Consider the following 21,862-nt stretch of genomic DNA (forward strand, 5'->3'; position numbering starts at 1 on the left):
GCAGTTTCTGACGAGAGTGTCAAAGCCATGATGAACTTCCCCCCCCCCTCTTTCTAATCCGAATGATCTCATATACCCACCTGGACAAACTGGCTCATCCGACTGCAGGTGTCGGGGGCAGATGCAACTCATACACAGTTTAGAGGAGAACTGAAACAAGAACTTTTTTTTTATTGAGGGTGTTTCCCTGCATCGTATGCAGCCTGATTGTACATACTGTGCTATTTTTTTTGTCGTTGTTCTCACAAAGCTCACTGGCTGAATGCAGATCAGAGGAGGGGCTGCGTCCGTTTGCTCCAAGACGCAACTTCTCTGTAGGTTAGAGTGTAATGAGGAAAGGCGGCGCGCAACATCTTGACAGCATCATATGAAACAAGAAAATAGGCGCGCAAAGGAGCACTTTGGAGGAGTTCTCACTGTTTCCTCGCACCGTGGCGCGATCGGAGGACCGAACTGTGTGCGTAAAAGGGACATCTGGATAAGAATGGGTGCACGGATTCTTGAGGAGCGCGCTTTAATGGAGAGTGTCACCTCATCGGAGACGAGATGGAGGGTTTCCCTTTGTGGGCATCAGTAAAGAACTGACCGGTATGAACAACACGACGACGGCGCAAAAATTCCCACCACCCACTATCCCGGTGATTATGTTTATTTTCGGGGTTGTGGGAAATGTCATCGCGATTGTGGTTCTGCGAATATCTCGGAAAGAGCAAAAGGAGACGACTTTTTACACGCTCGTGTGCGGCTTGGCCGTGACGGACCTTCTGGGGACCCTGCTGGCCAGCCCCGTCACCATCGCCACCTACGTGAAGGGCTCCTGGCCCGGGGACCAGTTGTGCCAATACTCCGGATTTATCCTGCTTTTTTTCTTCGTGGTGCAGCTCAGCATTGTGTTCGCCATGTCGGTGGAGAGATACCTGGCCATAAACCACGCGTACTTCTACAACGAGTACATAAACCAAAAACTCGCCGCGCTCTCTCTCTGCGCCATCTACGTCACCAACGCGGTGTTTTGCGCGCTTCCCGGCCTGGGGCTCGGCCAGGTCAAACACCAACAACCAGGGAGCTGGTGCTTCATCGACTGGCAGAACAACCAAACGACGGTGGCGACTTTCAACCTTACCTATGCGGGTGTTAATACCGCCATCGTGCTCGCCACCGTTATATGCAATGTGATGGTGTGCGGGGCTCTCATACTGATGCACAGACGCTTCATCCGCCGGACGTCCCTGGGCACTGACCCGCGGCGCATCGCGGAACTCCGGCGCAGACGGAGTTTCGGGCGTTTGGCCGGAGCGGAGATCCAGATGGTCATCCTGCTCATCGCCACCTCCGCCGTGGTCCTCATCTGCTCCATACCTTTAGTGGTGGGTAAGGGCGCAATGGAAACGCCGATGAGTGAGTCATTATCAGATCGATCAAGCAGCATCAGCCTGTGCGTGCGTGTGTGTGTGTGTGTGTGTGTGTGTGTGTGTGTGTGTGTGTGTGTGTGTGTGTGTCTGTGTGTGTGTGTGTGTGTCTGTGTGTGTGTGTGAGGGTTTGTACTTGTGTTACTCAGATTGGAAGAGGGTTAATCCTGTAAAACTATAATGTAACAAAATAAATGCAATGATGGATTATCGAAAATAAGAATTATTGGCACATCAAGAACATATAATGGCGCAGTGGGGATAAGAGTGCATTCCTTTACAGTAATATGGGGAATCTGTTATCAACGTCTTTGTCTGTATTTATTTAGAGATAGAGATTATTCCTGACACTGAAGACAGTGAGAAGGCACAGGGCTGATGATCGAATGATTTTTACATTTATTTTGGTTCGTTCCCTCACTGAATTGTTGTGACATGATTATTTAAGGTATAAAAAAGGTTTTGCACAGTTGATATAGCCTAAACTTGACGTTTGCCTTTTTAAATCCTTTTAAAATTAAATTCAGGCTGTAGAATGACTTCCACAAATTCCTAAATTTGCTGGGCCAAAGGTTATTGAACTGGAGACCCCACTCCAATAATTCAATAAAACCTCTAACAACAAATCATCAGGGGGTTTTGGCCTTGTCAACAGAATGTTTGGGAAATCTCAATTGCCTTGGCCAAATAAACCACTAAAGAACAGCCATGGTTTAAGGCTTGAGAATCCTATACCACTCTTACCATTGTTTATTTGAGAATTTGTCAAATAAACAGTTGCTTTGAAGTTGATTCTGCCTTAATTTCATGTTTTCCCCAGATGTTTTTAAAAAAGAAATGTAATTTTATTTTCTTGAAAACCAATAATGGAATATCTATAGATGTGGTCTACACATTTAAATAAAAATGAAAATTAAATTGAAAATTCATAGGTAAATTGGGGTAAATTTGATCAAATTCATGAAAGGCAAGTTAGTTGTTTTTTGTTGTGTTTTTGGAATTTTGGCATTTAGTCATATTGATTTTAATTATTTCAAATATATATATATATATATATATATATATATATATATATATATATATGTGTGTGTGTATATTTGAAATAAAATCAAACCATTCCAAAATGTATGCAAATATTGTTAATTTCTTAAGTTTGACCCAATGAGGGAAGAAGTTTGTTACATAACCTTTGAATGGGTTCTAAGTCCTTGTAACATATGACTTCTTTGTATGTGTATTTGATAATTACTTGGACCAACATCATCTTCAAATCATAAAAGTTGTTGAACATTCTTGCTTGTAAGCCAAAATCAGAATCAGAAAACTTTATCTTCACCTCATCTCTATTAATATCTTCAAATCAGCATTTTGGCAAGCCTTTTCAGTCCTGGACACTCCAGGACTGTTACGTGGAGTTAAACTTATGTGAATTATTTCCGTTAAGGCAGTTATGAGCTAACATCATCTTAATTTTGGTGGTTTGAGAACCTCTTCTTTGTATCAAAGGCCACACTGATCCTCCTATACAGCCAAGCTCAAACATTCATCTCAAGGAAGAATGACATTTTTGAAAGACTCCCACTAGTTTAGTGATTAATCATCATGTTTCTTCTCTCCTTTGCTCTCAGTTGAGGATCTTTGAGAACCAGCTTTATGGAAACCAGGCAGAAAAGCCTTTAGGGTTGAATAAGGACCTACTGGCCATTCGCATGGCCTCTGTCAACCCCATCTTGGACCCTTGGATCTACATCCTGCTCAGAAAGACTGTGGTCCTCAAGTTGATGGAGAAAATTAAGTGTTTATTTTGCAAAATGGGTGGTCGGGGAAGCAGGGGCGGCAGGCAATTCAGCTGCGCCGAAGGCCCCCTCTCCTCCTCCTTAATGTCTAGGGATTCCCCATCTTTGGTGTCACGAGAGCCCAGGGAGCTGGTGAACACCTCGCAAACTTTTCTCTATTTGTCTGATGACAATAGACCCAACATGGGCTTAATTGAAGCTGGGTCAGAGGGCAGCTCTGTTTCATCAGCTGAACAGACGTCACAAGAACCGCAGGAGTTAAGGGAGGCCCAGGGTGATTTAGAAGTCAGAAGACCAGGAGAGTCTCCAGGGGATCCACTGAAAGTGTTTCCCATGTGCGCCAACCAAGTGCTACATGCTACCCTCACAAATAAGACTGCAATGTCAAAATTGTCAAATGTCAAAACAAAAGAACTTACATCTGACACTGCAGAAGAGAACATTTAAAGAATGCTTTTACGAATGTCTCTGTCATGATCATTGTTATTTTTTATGTGACATTTTGCATTTATCTTAATAACTGTTGTTTCAAAGCATGTTTGATAAATGTGTTACTGACCCGAACATCATTCTCGATGTATAATGACTCCGTTGAGGGTGACCATAAAGACTTCAGTCACTGTAGAAAAATCTGTTGTATTAGCACAGATAGACTGATAGACAAAAGTAGACAAACTAGAGAAAAAAGCAACAAAACCAAATCATCCCTCAAACCACTCTCATTTTGCTGACTTTTCAAATCATATGATACATATATATATATATATATATATATATATATATATATGATAAGTACCAAATACTGTGAGTAAATGGTAAAATAGTCAAATGGTCATTTTACAAAATGCCCCAGCTGGTGCTCTTTTGACTGTATCATTTGTTGACTTTAATGATGTATTTGAGTAGCATGAACTCTTGTCCCGGAGGAGCTAAATTTACTGTATTCAGCCATACTGGATATTAGTTGGGAACATCCAAAATGTAAACTTAATATCTTAAAATTTTCAGGCAATCATTACACCCATCCATCATCTGCCGCTTATCCTGCACTCAGGGTTGCGGGAGATGCTGGGGCCTAGCCTATCTGTCATCGGGCGAGAGGCGGGGTACACTCTGGACTGGTCGCCAGTCAATCACAGGGCCACATATACAGAATGACAATCATTCACTCACTCGTTCGGGGCAATTTTTCAATTAACCTGCTGTGTTTTTGGACTGTGGGAGAATCTGCAGGCACAGCGAGAACATGCAAACTCCCAACAGAAAGGTCCCCTTGTCGGAATCGAACCTTCGTGCTGTAAGGCAGTAGCCCTAACCACTGCACCACAGTGGTTGGTGAATAGAAACTGAGTGAATTTGAAAAAAATAACCCTAAGATCAGCAAAATTGTGAAAGTTCTGTTAAAAACAGAACTTAAAAGCTAACCTGTACCATTGTCATTGCATTACTCTAAAGCAAATGGGCGTAACACTGCCTGACATTGACAGTCACAACATACTTAAACAGTATTTCAAATGATCATTATTGATAAATCTCAAAAAGGGTAATATCTGCTGATTTATATGTCAATAACGCTCTTCATGAAATACAGGACAAAGTCCTCCATTGCCCATTTCAAATTTTGAATCTGCTGCTTAGCTGTTGGCAATGTGTTGTGATCCTGTACAATGATGGTACAATCTTTAAAAATGTGAACCATAGTGTTAAATTATTGTAAGTATGAGAATGTTAATTATTGTCTTCTCTGTGAGAAGGTCTAGATAGTTTGGAGCCTCGTAAAATTGGCACAAATGTTCAGTGATATTGTCATTTGCAAATAAGTTGTTCAGATAGAGCAGTTCTTGCATAAAAACTAGCATCAGACCCTTCCCTTCATTTCATAATGTTGGGCAGCTTTATATAAGTATTCCACATTGAAAATTCTGAAGATTTTTTGAAGGCTGCATAAAGGAATCAAATTGATTGACTCTGCTGGTAAGACAGAGCTTCACCTTCTCTAACTGTAGCATGCAATACTATTTCCAACCCGACTTACTGGGGAATTAACTAAAGAATGGAATTAGTCCATTGTAGGATTTGGGTTTTCCAGAAATGCATATCTTAAAGTAAAGACTGATGAAATTTACAAAAGAATTGAAGAATTTTTTTTGTTTCTGTTGTGACAGCCAATGCCAGTACATGTACTTCAAAATCAAACCATGTATTCTGTTCGATTTGTACAACAAGCTACACGTGGTAGAGTATTGAGAATAAAGTTGGAAAAGAAATCACATTTTTTTTTCTCTTTGGGCCTCTTTTTTTATCAAGAGATTTTCTCTCTCTCTTTCTCGCTCAAAAAGAGAATCTTTTTTAATCAAAGATTTTTTTATGTTTAATAAAAATTTGATTATCAAATCTACAACAAGAACTTTAAAAGTAATACAACTGATTTTTGTATAGGTAAGTGAAATGTATAAATATTTTTGAAATAGAAAATATGCAATTATATAATTGATCAGCAGAAACAACACAAAAAAGCAATATTACAATATGTTCCCTTTTTTTCTGCATTCTCAAAATTTTGATGTTATTTGGACACTTTTGCCACTTGCACCAACGCAACGCAATAACATTACAAATTAACAGGGACATGAACATTAGTCCAATTAAATCAGCAAACACTAATTGGCCTGATGACGAAGCCGCCCTCAACATCCTTGAGTCTTCACTGTACATGGTTTTCTGATATAATGAGAGGAGAATAACTTCATTTTGAGAAACCACCTGAGGAAAAACTTAAACCTTTGTTGATCACTTAACTGTCATCGGGCATAAGGACTAATGGTACTTTGGATCTTTGGTTATTGAATTGCAATTTCCGTAAGTCGCTTTGGATAAAAGCGTCTGCTAAATGACTGTAATGTAATGTAATGTAACAAATCAGGGAATATTTGTTGTTAGGTGTTGTCATCTGAGCATTGATGTCAATGTCACTACACATTTGATTTTACTTTGTTCCTATTTTAAAACGTCATCGTTTTTTGAAAGTTGGAATCTAAAATGTAAACTTAACCAAATAGCAAAATTCACTCGTATATTATATCAGGAATGAATATTTAGTCCCACATAATAGTAAAATCTGTTGATAAATTTTCTAGCGCTAATGTAAAAAAAATCATTCATTCAAAAATTGAATGAATGAAAGTGCAAAAGCTGGACAAATGTACATCATTATTAGCTTTTCTTTAATTCAACTATAAGCTGGCGAAACAATCTGTAGACAAAAACGCTTGTCATCATTATGATAATGTTTTCTTCAGCTGCCCTCTCACTGGCAGTTCCATTTCATTCCTGAGAGGAAAAAAAACTCAAAACCATTCTTTACTCACATCAAATCTTTCCATGAAGGAATACATCTGTAACCAATTGCCACTTGAGATGGAATGTCACCAGTCACCTGTGGATGTTTTTTCAACCATAATGATTTCCAGGCACCAAAGATTCTAAAAATCAACCAATAAAAAGAACCGCAGCCTGAAACTACATACTTTCAGAACTGTGGGAGTCTCTCAGGTCAGGAAGTTATAATTGACAAAACAGTTGCACTAGGAGTTTAATAGAGGGCAAAAGGCAAAAAAGCTGCTGCGCGCTTTGTCACCCCCCCTTCACCCACAATATCAGCTGTAACAAAATATGTGAAAGACTGCCTGAGGCATCTGAAACCCTGCCATTAGAGAAAATGTAAAAAAGATTGGCAGTTATGAGACACTAATACACTAAGTATTCAAAGTTTTTTTGTTTTTTTATACAAGCTTTGGGTTCGGGCAGTCAGGATGCAGCAAACAGTTCAATTACACATAGTTAACATTGCATATCTACGCAAAAAATCATATCTACTGGCCAACATTTCACCAAGATATGTTTAGCAGAGGGAGACATCCTGCGACCTGGCCCATTAGACCAGAGTGGGTCTCTATCTTTCTCACACTAGGCATGAATGAAGGGATGCTCAAAATCAGCCTCGATATGGTCTGGAATTTGTTTAGAATTATGGGATGAAATCCAAACTTTTTCAGACATTTATATTCCCCAGAGTCAAATAAACTTCAATATGAATCATTCATTTATTTTTTTGGGACCTTATAAGGTTATTAGTACATGTTGATATTGCAGTGTGTTATCTTTCCTAATTATTCGGACTTCATTCAATCAAAATCAGTCCTCAGTCAGGACTCCATAAACTAGTCATATCATTCTACTCACATCATTCCTAAAATATTATTTTTCCTTATTTAAATGAATTTGAGAGATATGAATTACCTCATCCACAAAAAAATGATAATAAAATTATATTATTCTTTCCTTGCTTGTGATTTCTTACAAAACCATTTGCTCCACATAATAAAAATCTCAACACATATATATTAACACTTTCTTGAATAACTATGCTGGGAAACATTTCCACCAGAAGGAAAAATCAAGCCTTACAGAGAGATTGCAGTTTAACATAGATTGCAAAGGCATTAAACGTCATAAAAGGGTGAACCTTTTGTTAAAAAAATCATCTTTTCCAACTCTATGACTTGCTGGTTCTAATTGATCAAATTATAATGACAGCAGATCAAATGACAACATGACAAAGGCCATGTGAAACCAAGTGCTTTTTCTGAAATCCTGTAGTATGCTCACAAAGCAAGTATCAAAGTGTTTTGGATAAATAACTGGAGTACCATGTCAACACAGATGTAAGGTTAAGGCCAGGTGAGTTTGACTTGGGCTTTAATGGACTTTATTATCATTCTGTACATGACAGGTGTGTGAATTGTAGTTGCATGGGCATCATCTTTACAGTTAGCAGCCTACATGACTGCTCTCTCTCTACATGACTGAATAAATAGATTTCCTTACATGATCTAACAAGCCTTTTCTCTCTCATGAAGAAAACATACAATATATGAAAGTATCTGGCATTTAACTTATGTCATGCTAAAAAAAACAAGTAAAAAAAGCAGTTAACCCAGATAATCTTTTGATATTAAATAAACACTATTTTATATCTTAGTTAATTACTTTTTGAGCATTATTAAGGATAGTTTATTAACTCCAAATGCGATTTATTATAATTTGGTTAAAGTTCAAAGTATTCTTTCTCTTCATTTTTGACATTTGCCTTTTCTAAACAAATTTCTGCATGATTAACAAAACTTGTAATCTTTTTTTTATCAATATTGTTACAGTTAGCAAAAATACCTTTTCAAATCAAATGAATATAACCATATTTTAACAAGATTACAATGACATGAAAGGCATTTTCTAGTAAGATATGTAACATTTATGAAGTTCAGTCAATAGCGACAAAAACCTTCTCCTTATTCCATATTCTTCACATTCTTAAATAATTGAAAACACAATGCATTGGGGAAAAAGTGTTCCCCAATGCAATGGGAAATCCTTCCTGGTATTTCTTAAGAAAATTAACCCTGATCTATTTTGCAAGCTCCTTGACCTCCATGTCGCAGTTGGTTTTGTTCGGCTAATACATACCGAAACTTGACAGAAACATGGATTTCTACTGAGATTAAAGTAAAACTCAACCAGTTTTATAATTTTAATGGGGGTTTTGATGGCATCAGCTGGTTCTCACAACAACAGGAGTATTCTTCTTTTCCTTTTGGCTTTATGCTTCAGGGGTCACAGCGAATCAACCTTTTCCACCTAACCCTGTTCTCTGTATCCTCTCTCACACCTACAGAATTAAAGGTAAAATATACTTTTATATGTTTTGATTAGAGTTGGTTGCAGAGATTTAAAACTGATCGGCATCTTCAAAATGCTGACCATGTATGAAGGATCAAAACTGCAAATATCAAGAATAAGTAGAGAAATCATGTAATAAATAAATACTCCTAGAATCAAGCTTTAAAACATGGGATGGGATAAAACATGATTAACTCACAAAATTACTATTTTTTAAAATGTACCTGTATATTTTATTTATTTATTAATTTGTATTCATTCAATTACTTGATCTCTAATCTACAGTATATATTGAACATGATAAAATCTCAATCTCAATTATTCAATGTAATATCTCAAGGCATTTTAAGTTGCTAACATTTTAATGAGCTGCATGATGCATTTGTATATGTAGTGAATGAATGAATGAATGTTGTATTTGTGTACAGGATTTTCCAGACATGCAGTTGGACAAAACTGTCTAATTACTTTGCATATAATACACTTCCTTAAAAAGTTCTGTCATGTCTAGACAAGCTCAAAGTCCTCTTACTTTGACAAACAGTTGCTCTGATGGCATTGATGTGTCACCTGATCCTCCTTCTCCAAGCACTGTGTTTTTTATATCCCCCTTGGCATCTATGACTACCACAGTCTTCTTCAGCTCCTCATAGTGTGTCTGTCGCTCTGCAACTGCAACGCAAGCAGCCAGTACCTCATCGGACTCAAAATCATAGTCCTCCTCTAGCTCTGGTGCATTTAGGATCATTTTTTGGGCGTCTTCCTCTTGCCGAATCTTTTCCTTGGCCGCAGCACTCTGCTTCTGTAACCTGCACGCCCAGGCCAGGTCTTCCTGCCACAAGGTGGTCTCAGATGGACGCAGGTGGATTGCAATCTGAAAGGACCTCACTGCCTACAGGGACAGCACAGAAAAATTATAAATACACTTATATAATCAGAAGGAAAAGCATCAGGCTCAGTTTTTCAATCTCACTTAATAGCAAAGAGGACCAGTAATTAACAGTATATCCAGGTTCCTGGAACAACCAGAATTCCAAAAAGTTTTAAAATAAGGTCCTAATCACATGCCCATTTGGAGTGAGTTAAATGCCTGCACATATAGCAAATATAGGTGAATATGTTATTGTTAGCTTTTAAGACAATGTAAATAAGATTCCACTACTATACTGTTAACTGGACCTCGTGAGCTAAATCTTAAGCCACCTCATGAGCATCAGCCATTCACTGATATACAGTACTCGCCTAAATCTATAAGGTGACCAAAATTTCCACTTTCAAGGTTGTTTAGATTTTGATGTGTTTGAATGTACTTACATTTTTGATGTTGATATCAGGATATCTAAAATTAACCATTTGATTAAATCTACTAAGAACAGATGCAGGTGTTGTTGTGCAAGTGGATAAACACAAGACAATTCAACATCCCTTGATTTCTTTAAATTGAGTTTCACATCACTTGAACTCTTGATTTTCAAGTCAAACTAATATGTGATGTATGTCGGAATTTTTGTCAACATTAAATTCACGTCTCTCCGGCAATTGAATGTTATCTATTGAATGCCACTGCAGCTGGCTATTCAACACTTTTCCATGTTTAAAAACAACAGTGAAAAGAAGCTCTGTTATCAAATGATCCTCAGTTATTGAATAGTTATCATACCAAATATCGCCATTGGCTTCAAAAATGCAATTCCAATCAGGCTCTTACGAACAAGCATTTTTAAAAAAATCCACTAATAGTCTACAAATATAAATTATACATATAACCAGAGATTAAATATGCTTCATTCTCATCTAATACTTGATGGTAACATTACCAAGTTGAGTCCAATGCATGCATTTTGACTTTTTTAAGGCTTTACTAAGTATCTTCGATTTATTCAGGGTAATACACACCTTGCGAATATCTTTTACATTATGAACTTTGCTGGCCAAACCACAACACAAAAACAACTTATCAAATAAATATCACATTATGCCAGTCACAAGGCCATGTGGAGAAGAGTATTCCTAAAGAGCATTTATTCAAGCTAACGCTGACCAGAACATATACGATTAAAGCTTCAGCTCTATGAAACTTGTAGATGGTGTTCCACTTCCATTAGTAGAAACCTCATATTCTGCTGCTTAAGTGCAGACAAATTAATAGATCTTGAACAGATATCAATAACACTTAACAGACTCTCCCTTTGTAAGTGCAAATGATTTATTTGTTGAACCAAAAACACTAATAGCCTCCAGCCAGTAAGAGCTTGATGTCAAATTATGCAATGCAAGGCATTTTCTCCTCTGTGAATCTATTTTGATGTGCTACATGATTGGATAGATGGATATTTGAAAGGTGACCACCAGTGTTCATTAAACAATACTGTGTCATAGTGAGCTCTGTTACCAATAGTCAAGTGAAATTCTTACATCTTTGTTGGCTTTTAACCACATGTCCATGTGTAAGGCCTTAAACCTCCATTTGTCATTCAGTATTCTTTTTCCTCACTTTTCTTCTTCCTCTGTTTAGTTGGTTTGTTATGCTTCAGTGTTTTTTTAAATATATTTCTGGAAAATAAGCTATGTATTTAGTCTAACACTATGCAACAATGGACCAGCAGTATGGCCACTTTCTAACATTTGGCTGAACTTACATTTGGCATTAGGGGCGCTGGGGATTTGAGCGGGTTGTCCTTGGAACTGAACATTTCTGGTTCAATTCCTGCACTCCTCCAAGCCTATTAAAATGTTGTTGAGCAAGACACTGGACCCCTAACTGCTTCCCTGTCCATGTTTCATCCATGATGTTTTAAATGCAGGGAAATTAATTTCCTGCAAGGGATTGATGAAGTACAATAAAATAGTGACATGTTCTTGCAAATGATTAAGAAACTGACATCAGCAACTGGTGCTGATAGCGTCACATATTTTGGAGCAGGAATTATTTATTGATTAACAGAGACTGGTGTCTGGGCCACAACTCACAATTTACTGCTAGTCGAAACATGAAAAAACCTGGTGTGGTTTTTTTCCTGGTAGTTGAGGTCGGGAGAAGCACAGACATAGCACATAAAAATATTACACATATACAACTTCCGGTGTAAAAGTTATAAAAGTTGTTATCTTAAGAATGTAGAAGAGGCAACATGTGCATCTTACAGGGATGATATTGTGGTGAAAGGTAACATGTCTAATCTGCATGCTGATATGTCCAAGATTTCAGTGACCTCTGACACCAAATTTCTGAGAGAGAAAGAGGTTTACCACCTTCTCGATTAAATTCCAACATACATTCCAGAGGTGTCACTTTTACCCCACTCCCAACTTGCTGAATCACTTACTACTACATGCATTTATTATGCATGTGTGTATCTAACAGCTTGCTTCGTCACTTGCTTGCTGTCAATAATTGACAAATATATGGTATGCAAGCAAAAAAAAAAAATTGAATCACGGTGTCGGGTGCAAGAGATTGCAGAGGGCATGACTGCAGCACAGGCGATTTTTCTGGAGATACAAAATGGTTTAATGTTGTATCCAGATGTTAGCTTTTGTCTAATGCTCCCAAGAGTGTATTATACTGTGTCAAACAACAAATAGGTCAAAGCAAATACACATATTCATTTATCATCCAAACATTCTTCTACCTTGCAGCCCTAAGTTCAGTTGGCGTAATTTATTTTCCTACATGACATTATCTAATTTAAACAGGCGAGCCCTCCGAGAGTGACTCACCAAATTGATAATCTACTTGCATTTACTTCTTGTCCAGTGGTTATTTTGGATCCTGATGTCCTGCATCTTCAAAAGTTGAGATGCTATACAATTGTCATGCTTTTGCTCACAAAAATGTGGCTACAAAGACCTGTTCAAGTATTATTTGTGAAATTTAATGTAAGAATATTCAGTTTTTAGGAACCTCTTTTTCCTAAATTTCTGAAACTAATTTATTTTGCCATCCATCCATTCATAGGAATAAATCTCCAACCCTGTAAATTTCAACTAAAAAAGCCAATTGAAACTTTGAAAAAGTCAGCTGTTGAAGAGAACACATCTCACTCTTCTCTCAAACCAAATGGCATCTCAGCAACTCCTGTTTTAGAAAGTAATTGATAAAACACAACAAAGGAGGCAGAAAAAACGTCCGTACTACAAAAACTTTTGTCAGAAGAAGTTGTTGACCATGAGCTGAGTAATGGTAATTTTATCCCACTAATGTTGTTGTATCAATCCAGCATTATCAAAACAAGTAGAGGAAAGATTTTCAAATGAAGCGAAAATTTTAAAAAAGGAACAGACAAGTAGTGGAAAGAGGAATCATTAACATTTACACAAACAGGTATTTCTCACGCAACCCCTTGTTAAAGCATAGAAAGCCCTGAAATAAAACCGTACAATTCTGGCTATAAATAGAGGAGATCTTTATTCCCCCCTCCATGGCCAATACCTTTAATTTATAAAGACAACGGTCTATATTTAACTTTTTTTTAATGTAGGTAAGTTTCAACATTTTCTTTTTTCTTTTCTTTTGGTTGCACTAGTACAGATCCCTCTGAGCAGGACATGTTGGAGCTGCACAGTGTTATGGACCATGTGAGTATTAGCTCTGTTTTTTTTTCCACTTTGAACAGATGAATGTTGTAACTTTGATCCTGAGCTTTCATACAGCCACAGGTTGCGACATGTTCTGGGACATTTTAAGCAATCTTTTCAATCGCAAAGGAATCTGGTGGTTACAGAGAGGCATCAGGGAGTTTTAAAGAAGTAATCAACTGAAATAACAAACACATTAACAACCTCTGAAAGATGATATATAGAGTATGACAAAATCTCTAGAGGCTCTTTGAACAACATTCATTCTGTGAGTGCCTGAGCAAAAAAAACATCTATGTGCAATGAATAGAAGAGCAATTACAATGTGGTGTCATTATGTCATACATACGTTTACACACACACACACACACACACACACACACACACACACACACACACACACACACACACACACACACAGACACACACAATTGTTTTATAAATAATAATAAAATTGATTTATATTTTCACATAGAGTATTATTTTTAAGAGAATCTGAGCCATTTATATACCACTTAAATCTTTAGATTTTTCCTTTTAGTCCACCAAAAACTCAGTTTAACTAGCTTAATATTGGGGTACATTTTTTGACTTTGGAATTAATGTTTTTATTATGATATAGTATTGATATGACTAAATTATCCTCTGTTGGAAAGTGGAATTTGTATAAGGAATTTTCTGGGATAACACAACCTTTATTGATGAAATTTAACTCATTCGTCGTTTTTGTGTGGAAATTCGTTTTCCAGGTTTTTTCCCGTTTCTAGGAAGCGTGAGAACTTTTCTTCAACTCTGCTGTTTTCAGTCCTGCATTCGACAGCAGTTGAACAGTCAATGCAGGACGTTCAAGTACTCACCAGGTCCACCTCCCCTAGATTTAGCTGAGCACGGCCCAGAGTCTGCCAGCCCTCCCACCAAAGGGGCTTGAACTTTACGGCCATCTCTGCTGTCTTGACAGCGGGGAAAACCTCTTGCAATATGCTCAACACCTGAGGAGACCCAATCCATGGTTAAAAGCCAAAATAATTCAGAATTGGCAAAACATATTGAGCTGTTGAACAGGGAACAGGTTTGGTTTTAACACAGGATGATTTTACATGATATATCTTATGTGTCGTTTCTATTGATGCGCATGCTACTACTTCCCTGACTAACATTCAAAACGTTTTTTTTTTTCTTAGAACCTCTTTTGACATAAAACTAGGACAAAAGAAGGAAACTGAACCTATTACAGTGAATTACAGTGAACTGGTAAAAAATAATGTTTTTTAATTAAATGTGAATGTTGTGGTTAAATACTAATTAAGCACAAACACACTTGGTTAAGGCTTGACAAATATTAACTGACACAGTTAAAATCAACTGACACATTGCACAGATGTTTTTGTTGTAAGGGACAGAAAGAGAGGCATTTCATTGGATTGCTTGTCAGTGGGCTGTGAAAATGATTATGACATTTTCTTCAAGCTGAAATGAACGCGTGAGTTTCTTCAATGGCGTAACACAATTTCTTCAGCCAAGTGGAACACAACAGAATTTAATGACTCATCTTGCCTTTGGAGACTAAGGGTGTAAGCAACGTGATTTGAAGTGTATTTAGAGTGTATTTATTTTTCTGTCGTCTTGGAAACGCAGTCAGTGTGTTTGTTTGGGGAAAAGAGTCTGACTTACTACTGGTGTAAGCATGTTTTAGGGTACAGGTTTGTGTGAAGTAAAAGTACCATAATTTCCGGTTTATAAGCTGGTACTTTTCACATGCTTCGAACACAAAATATTCTGAGGCTGTTCAGTTCTGACACTGAAGAAGACGACTTTAGTGGTTTTAGTGCGTGGGAGGAAGACGAAGATAGTGATCAGCTGTAGCAGGACAAAGCGGGGATAGAAAATGGATGGACTTTCCTTGTGTTATGTATTATAATTTTCTTTTCATACGCTCTGTTACAGGCACTGTTTGGAAAAAAAAAAACATTTCCAGTACGTATTTGTGGCTATTACCTGTATGCATTTAATAAAAATGTAAATTTGTAAATATCTCATGTTACAATGTGGGGATCTGAAGCTTATCGACAAGTGCGGCCTATATATGTACAGATATATTTATTTGTTTATTTTTGGCCGTTGCGGCTTATATTCAGATGGAAAATATGGTAGTTTATACAACTGGCCTTTGCAAAATATACATCATCGGGATATTCAAACATTTATTCATTTAATGTTAATTTATGGAAAATAAATAAAAAATTGTAGTTCAACCAATGCCAGGTATAGCGGCTTAATGATATTTTCTATTGTAAGCCAAGGCGCAGGAAATCAGATAGAATGGACCTGCATGATTTTTATTGTCTTGACAGCTATGTTTGATTTGCAAGGATGTCTAACAAAAATTTCCAAATCAATATAGATGTTTCATTGCTGTTACCATAAAAAATGAGTGTGTCTCAGATAATGAACATCAATGACGCATGAGTCATGAGTATTGAAGCTTTATAAGAAATGCTAAGTACCTACACACTCAGATAAGCTCCATAGGGTCATGACATTTCCATCTTAACAAAATCAGACACAACTGCAGCTCATTTAAACCAGAGTGCAATGCTGTGCCATTCTAGGAGACATACGCAAGCTTGATTCAATTGCAAGCTGAATGAATTTAATACACAGAGCATGAAGAAGGAAAGTGAATGGTCATTACCAGAGCAACCTCCTATGTCTTCTGGAACAGTAATAGGAATATGATGAGGCTCAATTGATTTTCAAATGATGGATTTCTAGTCTTATCAATAGTCTCAACAATATTGCCTGTCACACTGAGCAACTTACAGAGCTGAAAACCAAATGCCATTACACTGTATCAATTGTGCTCTGGTATGACAATAAAATACTATTTAATCATACTTTAAGTTACATGTACATTTCATGTACCGGGTATATTGTGCAATCTGAATAAAAGTAAAAATCTGAGGTTATGTCAAGTTGAGAGGAAGTCATTGCAGTCAAGACTTTTTTGATTGTGCTTTCCAGGTCTGGTCTTCTAATGATTTCTCTTTAAAGTCCAACCATGGCAGACTATGTTACTGTAATGGGCTTAAAACTGTTCTCGGGAAATAAATCGTTCCAACTATAGGAAAAGGTTTAATTTTTTCAGGCTTTTCTATTTATATTTTCAGAATTTAGAGACTATTTGGCTGAAGAGCAAAAAACATTTAATATGAACATAAAATATCAATTAGAGGAAGTAAAGTTAATCAGAATGAGAAGCATCAAAATGTAGCCGAAAAGAAAAATAATTGAAGCTTCTGAATTCCATGCGGTGAATCATTGGTGTTGAGCTGACACCATGTTCAACAGTTATGATATAATACTGTAGACAAGAGTAAATACCGGCCCACCTGAGACTTCATTTCATACAACAGTGGGTTGTCCGGAGTCAGCTCGATGGCCTTGTCCCACTTCTTAATGGCCTCCCAGTGCCTGAAGAGAACACATTGTGAAGCTTTAGTTGGACAGGAGGAAAAACTTTTGGTACATTATGGTAACAATTTGGGCAAGAAGAAATTATAGGCCATTAATCCCAACTGATTTCAATGTAAATAGAAAAATAAGAACATAACAGTTAAAAGTACTTTTCTTTACTAAATTGTATTACATGGAGTCATTATTTGGTTTTAATACAATCCCTGCCTATGGGCACCCAGTGTAGTTTGGGTTTGACAGGTCTGATTGTTCCTTTAGTTTCTTTGGTTAAAAAAAACTCCTTTGCAATGGGGTAATCTTATAATTGAAGATGTTTACCACAAAGCTGTCATAACTTTCATCTACTGTAACACATTTTATAATCATCAAAATTTCTTCCTATTGAGCTTTTTTTTGTTAATGCTAGAGTTAATCAAGTCAAGGTTGACTGATTTATAATTTCAGCTGACAAGATAAAGAAAATGTAGGTAAAAATCCTGTAATGTCACAACCAACTCAACCTTTAACATCACTGATGGTCAATGGAATAAATTTCCATGAAATGAAACCAATAAAAAGGAATGGTGAGAAGACTGAAATAGGGTAAAACCCTGAACCAGCACTGAATCTGATTTAACCACTTATCAAGACAAGTGAGGAAGGAAATAGAAGTAGGGCACAGCACAGTGGAAACTTAGCTATAAAATTAAGCCACATTCACTACAATAACAAAAGAGGATGTTATGCAATATGCCATGTACCACATGAAACTTCGAAAATGCTATACATTAGTGAAAGAGGACATACAAAAAACAGACTACAAACGCTTATTTTTACTGCCTGAGTAACAGCAGAATACCTGAAACATATGAGTTTACTGAAACAGTCTGAGAAACTGGTTTAGATTTCCTTCACTATTTAAAAGATGTTATGTAGATTTCAGCTTCTTATAACCTAACATGTCCATATATACATAAATATATATTAATAGGGTATCCCATAATCACTTCTTGCTCCCTCCAAGTTTTTACACCCTGGATTAAGTAATAAAGCTGTCTTATTCAAATTAACTGCTATGGCCAGCACACTCTCCACATTAACAGTGGAAAGAGGGGAGATGTTTAACTCATGAAAACCATATTTCTTGCCACGATCTTGACTGTTGTTCACGGACCTGGTCAGCATCAACCTTGAGCTTGATAAATTTACAAATAGATAAATATTTACATAATGAAAGATCATATTGCCTCCGAACAATCAATGGTGTAGACACAATTGACTAGATAAGCATGATGGTGTGAGAGACTTTGGTATGGGCCAAATCATCATGAACTATTGCCTAGATTGGTCAAGGTATCTCCAAATTTTTCAGCTCTTTTGTAGAGATCAAAAACTTCCAAAAATTGCCCAAATACAGAAAACCAATGAATCTACAGTTAGTGGTGGCCGAGACTTTTTCATACGTCAGACAGACAGAGTGGTTTATGTTTTGTGATCTAATGTAAGAGATATGACAGCTGAAATTACTGAAAAAAATAATGATTGTTGTAATAAAAGTTTATTTTTCAAGCATGGTGCTACATAGCCCCAAACTGCTCAGAGTGACAACAGACTATGGAGCAAGTGAAAAAGGCAGCCTGGCAAATCAAATTTTCATATTGTGAATGGCCAGGTTAATGTGCATTGGTTAGGTGGGGCAGGCCCAGTACCAGGATATGCTTGTTAAAAACAAAAACAAAAAAAAACAGCCAGCTGGCAGAGGCATTGTGATATCTGAAATGATGTTTGACTTGTAAACCTTTGTTCCTGCCAGTTGTGGCAGGAACAACTTGGACATTCTACATACCTAACACTGTTGCAGACCAAGTACACTTCTTTATGTAAAACAATGGCAATGGCCTACTTCAGCAGGCTCATGCACACTGAAAAATGATTTTGCAGTGATCTGAAGAACATAAATATAAATAGTTGACTTGGCCTTCAAATTCCTGTGATTCTAATATCCAATTGAGCAACTGTTTGTTGTGCTGAACATGCCCCACTTCAAAAGACTTAAAAGATATGTTGCCAATGCCAAATACCACGGCACCTTTGCAGATGTCTATAGGATTTCATGCTTCAATGAGTTATGTTTGTTTCGGCAGAAAGGGGGGGGGGGCACTTAACAATCTTAGGAAGGTGGTCATAATATTTTGACTGCATTTTTTAAAAGAAAACAGTGGGGCTCAAGAGGGCAATAAGAAACACAACAACTAATGGTACCGTAATATAATATCAGAAGAATCTAAATCTACTTATTGACTGACTGGATTCAGAGGAGAGTGGTTTTAAGGAGAAAAATCTCATGATTACATCTTTGACCATGCACAATCTCAATAGGCCTGCTTAGTCATTATTTAGCGGTAAGACAATTCCCCCAGCAGAATCCACTTGTGCATGGCAATTACTACTGTACACTGTAGCCAAGGCAACAGTATTACCTCTTGGGTATTAGGGGTTTTAACATAGTGATTTACAAGACACCATTAAGATCACTTAGCCAGAAAACAGCACAAGTGTCAGGACAATTTCTGAGGGAGTGCAATTAGATTCTATCACCAACAAGAAATCAGTGTTGGTAAAATGGACAAAAATGGACAAAAACACAATTAAGAACACAATGAGCAGAAGAACATATTTTCTGCAGACAGTGATACATGTGTGAATGTAGACTTCTTACTGTTGTTGCAAAATATAATAAAAATATTAATATATTCAACAATTATACATTAATTTATTAATTTTACTATTTTAAAAAGATCCAAATATTTTATCAATGGTATTAAATACATGCACTGTTATATTCTGTTTTAGTAGAGCAATATTACCACCACACACACAGATGTAAGTTTCTTTGATTTTAACTTTAAGTTGTCTACAAAATAAACCGCAAAAGTTGAATACAAATCTTTAGGACAACAGAAGTAAATGCATATCTTATGGAATCAGAACATAAGAGTTTGGCCTTTTGAGATGCATTTATCACAGCATGTGTATACATGCACCATATCTCATTTTGCACAAAAGAATGAGTAAATCAGCAACATTCTACTACACAAGCTGTGTAGTTTATAAACTGACTGAGAAAAAATATCTTTGAATATTTCCAAACATAATATAATTTAGAGGACCCCGTTCGATATGCATGTATGGACCTCTGTTATGATCAACAGTGCCTTCTACTGGAATATTTGTAACAGCACATTCCCCTACTCAATGCTATCTTGATCAGTCGTGGTCAGCCTACCACAATAATTAAAACTGGAATCATGAAAAACAGACAAGAGAAAAATAGTCCTCTCAGTTCTCACAATCCTAACTTACAGTGAAATTGTGCCCTTATAAAGGTAGTAAGTTTTTCAATCCAGCAGTCAAGGAAGTACACACAAACACAGAGATAGAGAGAGAGAGAGAGAGAGAGAGAGAGAGAGAGAGAGAGAGAGAGAAAGTAGTAGAGATGGCATTTGTAATAGTCTGTCATAGGGAAACAATAGCAGCATGAATCCTCCAGATTCTGGAATGTGATTTTGTATGTGAAGTAACATTGACAGTATGAGTAGTACATTTTACATTTTGTGAAATTAAAAGATACCAACAACTAACTTAAAAATACTTCCATCCCTGCTGAAGGCCCATGACATACCAGCACAGTACACATGTTCGAAAAGATGCAATACTGACAATAAAACTCCAGCAGGGTTAATTTTCAAAGGCAATGCATTAATTCTTTTGAAATACTCTGCCGCGTTTAAAATAAACTGGCCTATCCGTTTTAGTGTGTCACCACCTACATAATATAAAGGTCTGCATTAGTTTAAAAAAGCATCAGCCATGCCATTGGAAGGCATCAATCACCTGATCTTTAAAAATCATTTCCTATTCTTTGAAAATTCCTGATTCAAAACAACGATTATTTAAAGTTCAAAGACCAAAACCTAACAATGAATCTACAAAAAAGTTGAAAACCCATCAACACTGAACAACTTAGGCTTAGACAGTTGATGCATGTCTGGAGTCTTGTGTTTGAAAAGCTTCAGATATAGAGGAGGAGCCGGTCAAACTTTGACACCACTCAGTGTAAATTAATGTAAAGGGAAAGAGAGCTGCATATCACAAAGGTCACTAACCTCCCTTCCTCTGCCAAAGATGCACCCTCCTCCTTCAGCCGCTGGCTCTTGGTCGCACAGTCCTCAGACATCACCTCCCTCCGCCGTTTGCTGGCGTGCAGCCAGTCCACCTCCTGTCCTTGCTCGGCTTCGCTCCTCGAAGCCTCGTCCGCCTCTGCGAACAGCTGCACCGACGATCTCGACACCCTCTCACCCACCTTTCTCTTCCAACCGAACGACGCCATCCTGAGAAGAACGATCAGGTGTTTGGTGGGAATTCCAAGCCAACGGTAGTTTAGCCCGAGTAAATGTGTAGAATGATATTTACTGTGGAAAGTCAGAAAACCGGGTTTGATTTTCGTCAAACACAGACTTTGATACTGTAAAATTTAAACCATTATCAAGCTTTGCCCATTAAATCCACGTCTAATTAAGGCAACCCTGATACGACTACGCCAGATTATAGAAGCTATTGAAGCGAAAGCTATTTTCAAACACAACATAATATACTTTGCCAATAAACGCTTAAATATTTGTTAGATTTTGGCAAGTAAACAACGTCGTGTCGGACTAAACGCGCACTGGATTATGTGGCTATCCGTCAACAAAACAACACAAGGCTAACATGGTTAGCGATGGTGCCCCGGATATCTGACCCGGAAGTAGTCGCACGTTTATTCTGTTTCATTGATAAATTATGTGTTGTGTAAATTTTTTAACGAATGATCATAATAATTGTAACTAA

At 37.2% G+C, this 21,862-nt stretch overlaps 2 protein-coding genes across 3 annotated transcripts; one reads left to right on the plus strand and one right to left on the minus strand.

Annotated features, from left to right (window-relative positions):
- Window positions 1–290: 290 nt before the first annotated feature.
- Window positions 291–5,645, plus strand: ptger4b (prostaglandin E receptor 4 (subtype EP4) b). The gene is made up of 2 exons (XM_086152220.1): window positions 291–1,367; window positions 3,038–5,645. Exons 1-2 carry the CDS (start codon window positions 591–593, stop codon window positions 3,650–3,652), a joined length of 1,392 nt encoding a protein of 463 aa, XP_086008346.1. The 5' UTR covers window positions 291–590; the 3' UTR covers window positions 3,653–5,645.
- A 2,311-nt stretch (window positions 5,646–7,956) lies between these two features.
- ttc33 (tetratricopeptide repeat domain 33) lies at window positions 7,957–21,792 on the minus strand. Of its 2 annotated transcripts, XM_086152222.1 has the most exons (5): window positions 21,446–21,792; window positions 21,139–21,363; window positions 16,909–16,990; window positions 14,377–14,508; window positions 7,957–9,833 (listed from the first exon to the last, which is right to left on the minus strand). In XM_086152222.1, the coding sequence occupies exons 2-5, from the start codon at window positions 21,360–21,362 to the stop codon at window positions 9,459–9,461; spliced, it is 813 nt and encodes a 270-aa protein (XP_086008348.1). In that variant the 5' UTR covers window position 21,363; window positions 21,446–21,792; the 3' UTR covers window positions 7,957–9,458. The 2 variants fall into 2 exon arrangements, with proteins under 2 accessions (XP_086008348.1, XP_086008347.1); XM_086152221.1 differs by having other exon boundaries at window positions 21,139–21,791.
- Between the last annotated feature and the right edge of the window lie 70 nt (window positions 21,793–21,862).

The sequence above is a fragment of the Fistularia commersonii genome, chromosome 9, assembly GCF_037954325.1.
Source record: "Fistularia commersonii isolate RoL2024-O1a breed Wild chromosome 9, RoL_Fcom_v1.0, whole genome shotgun sequence".
NCBI lineage: Eukaryota > Metazoa > Chordata > Actinopteri > Syngnathiformes > Fistulariidae > Fistularia > Fistularia commersonii.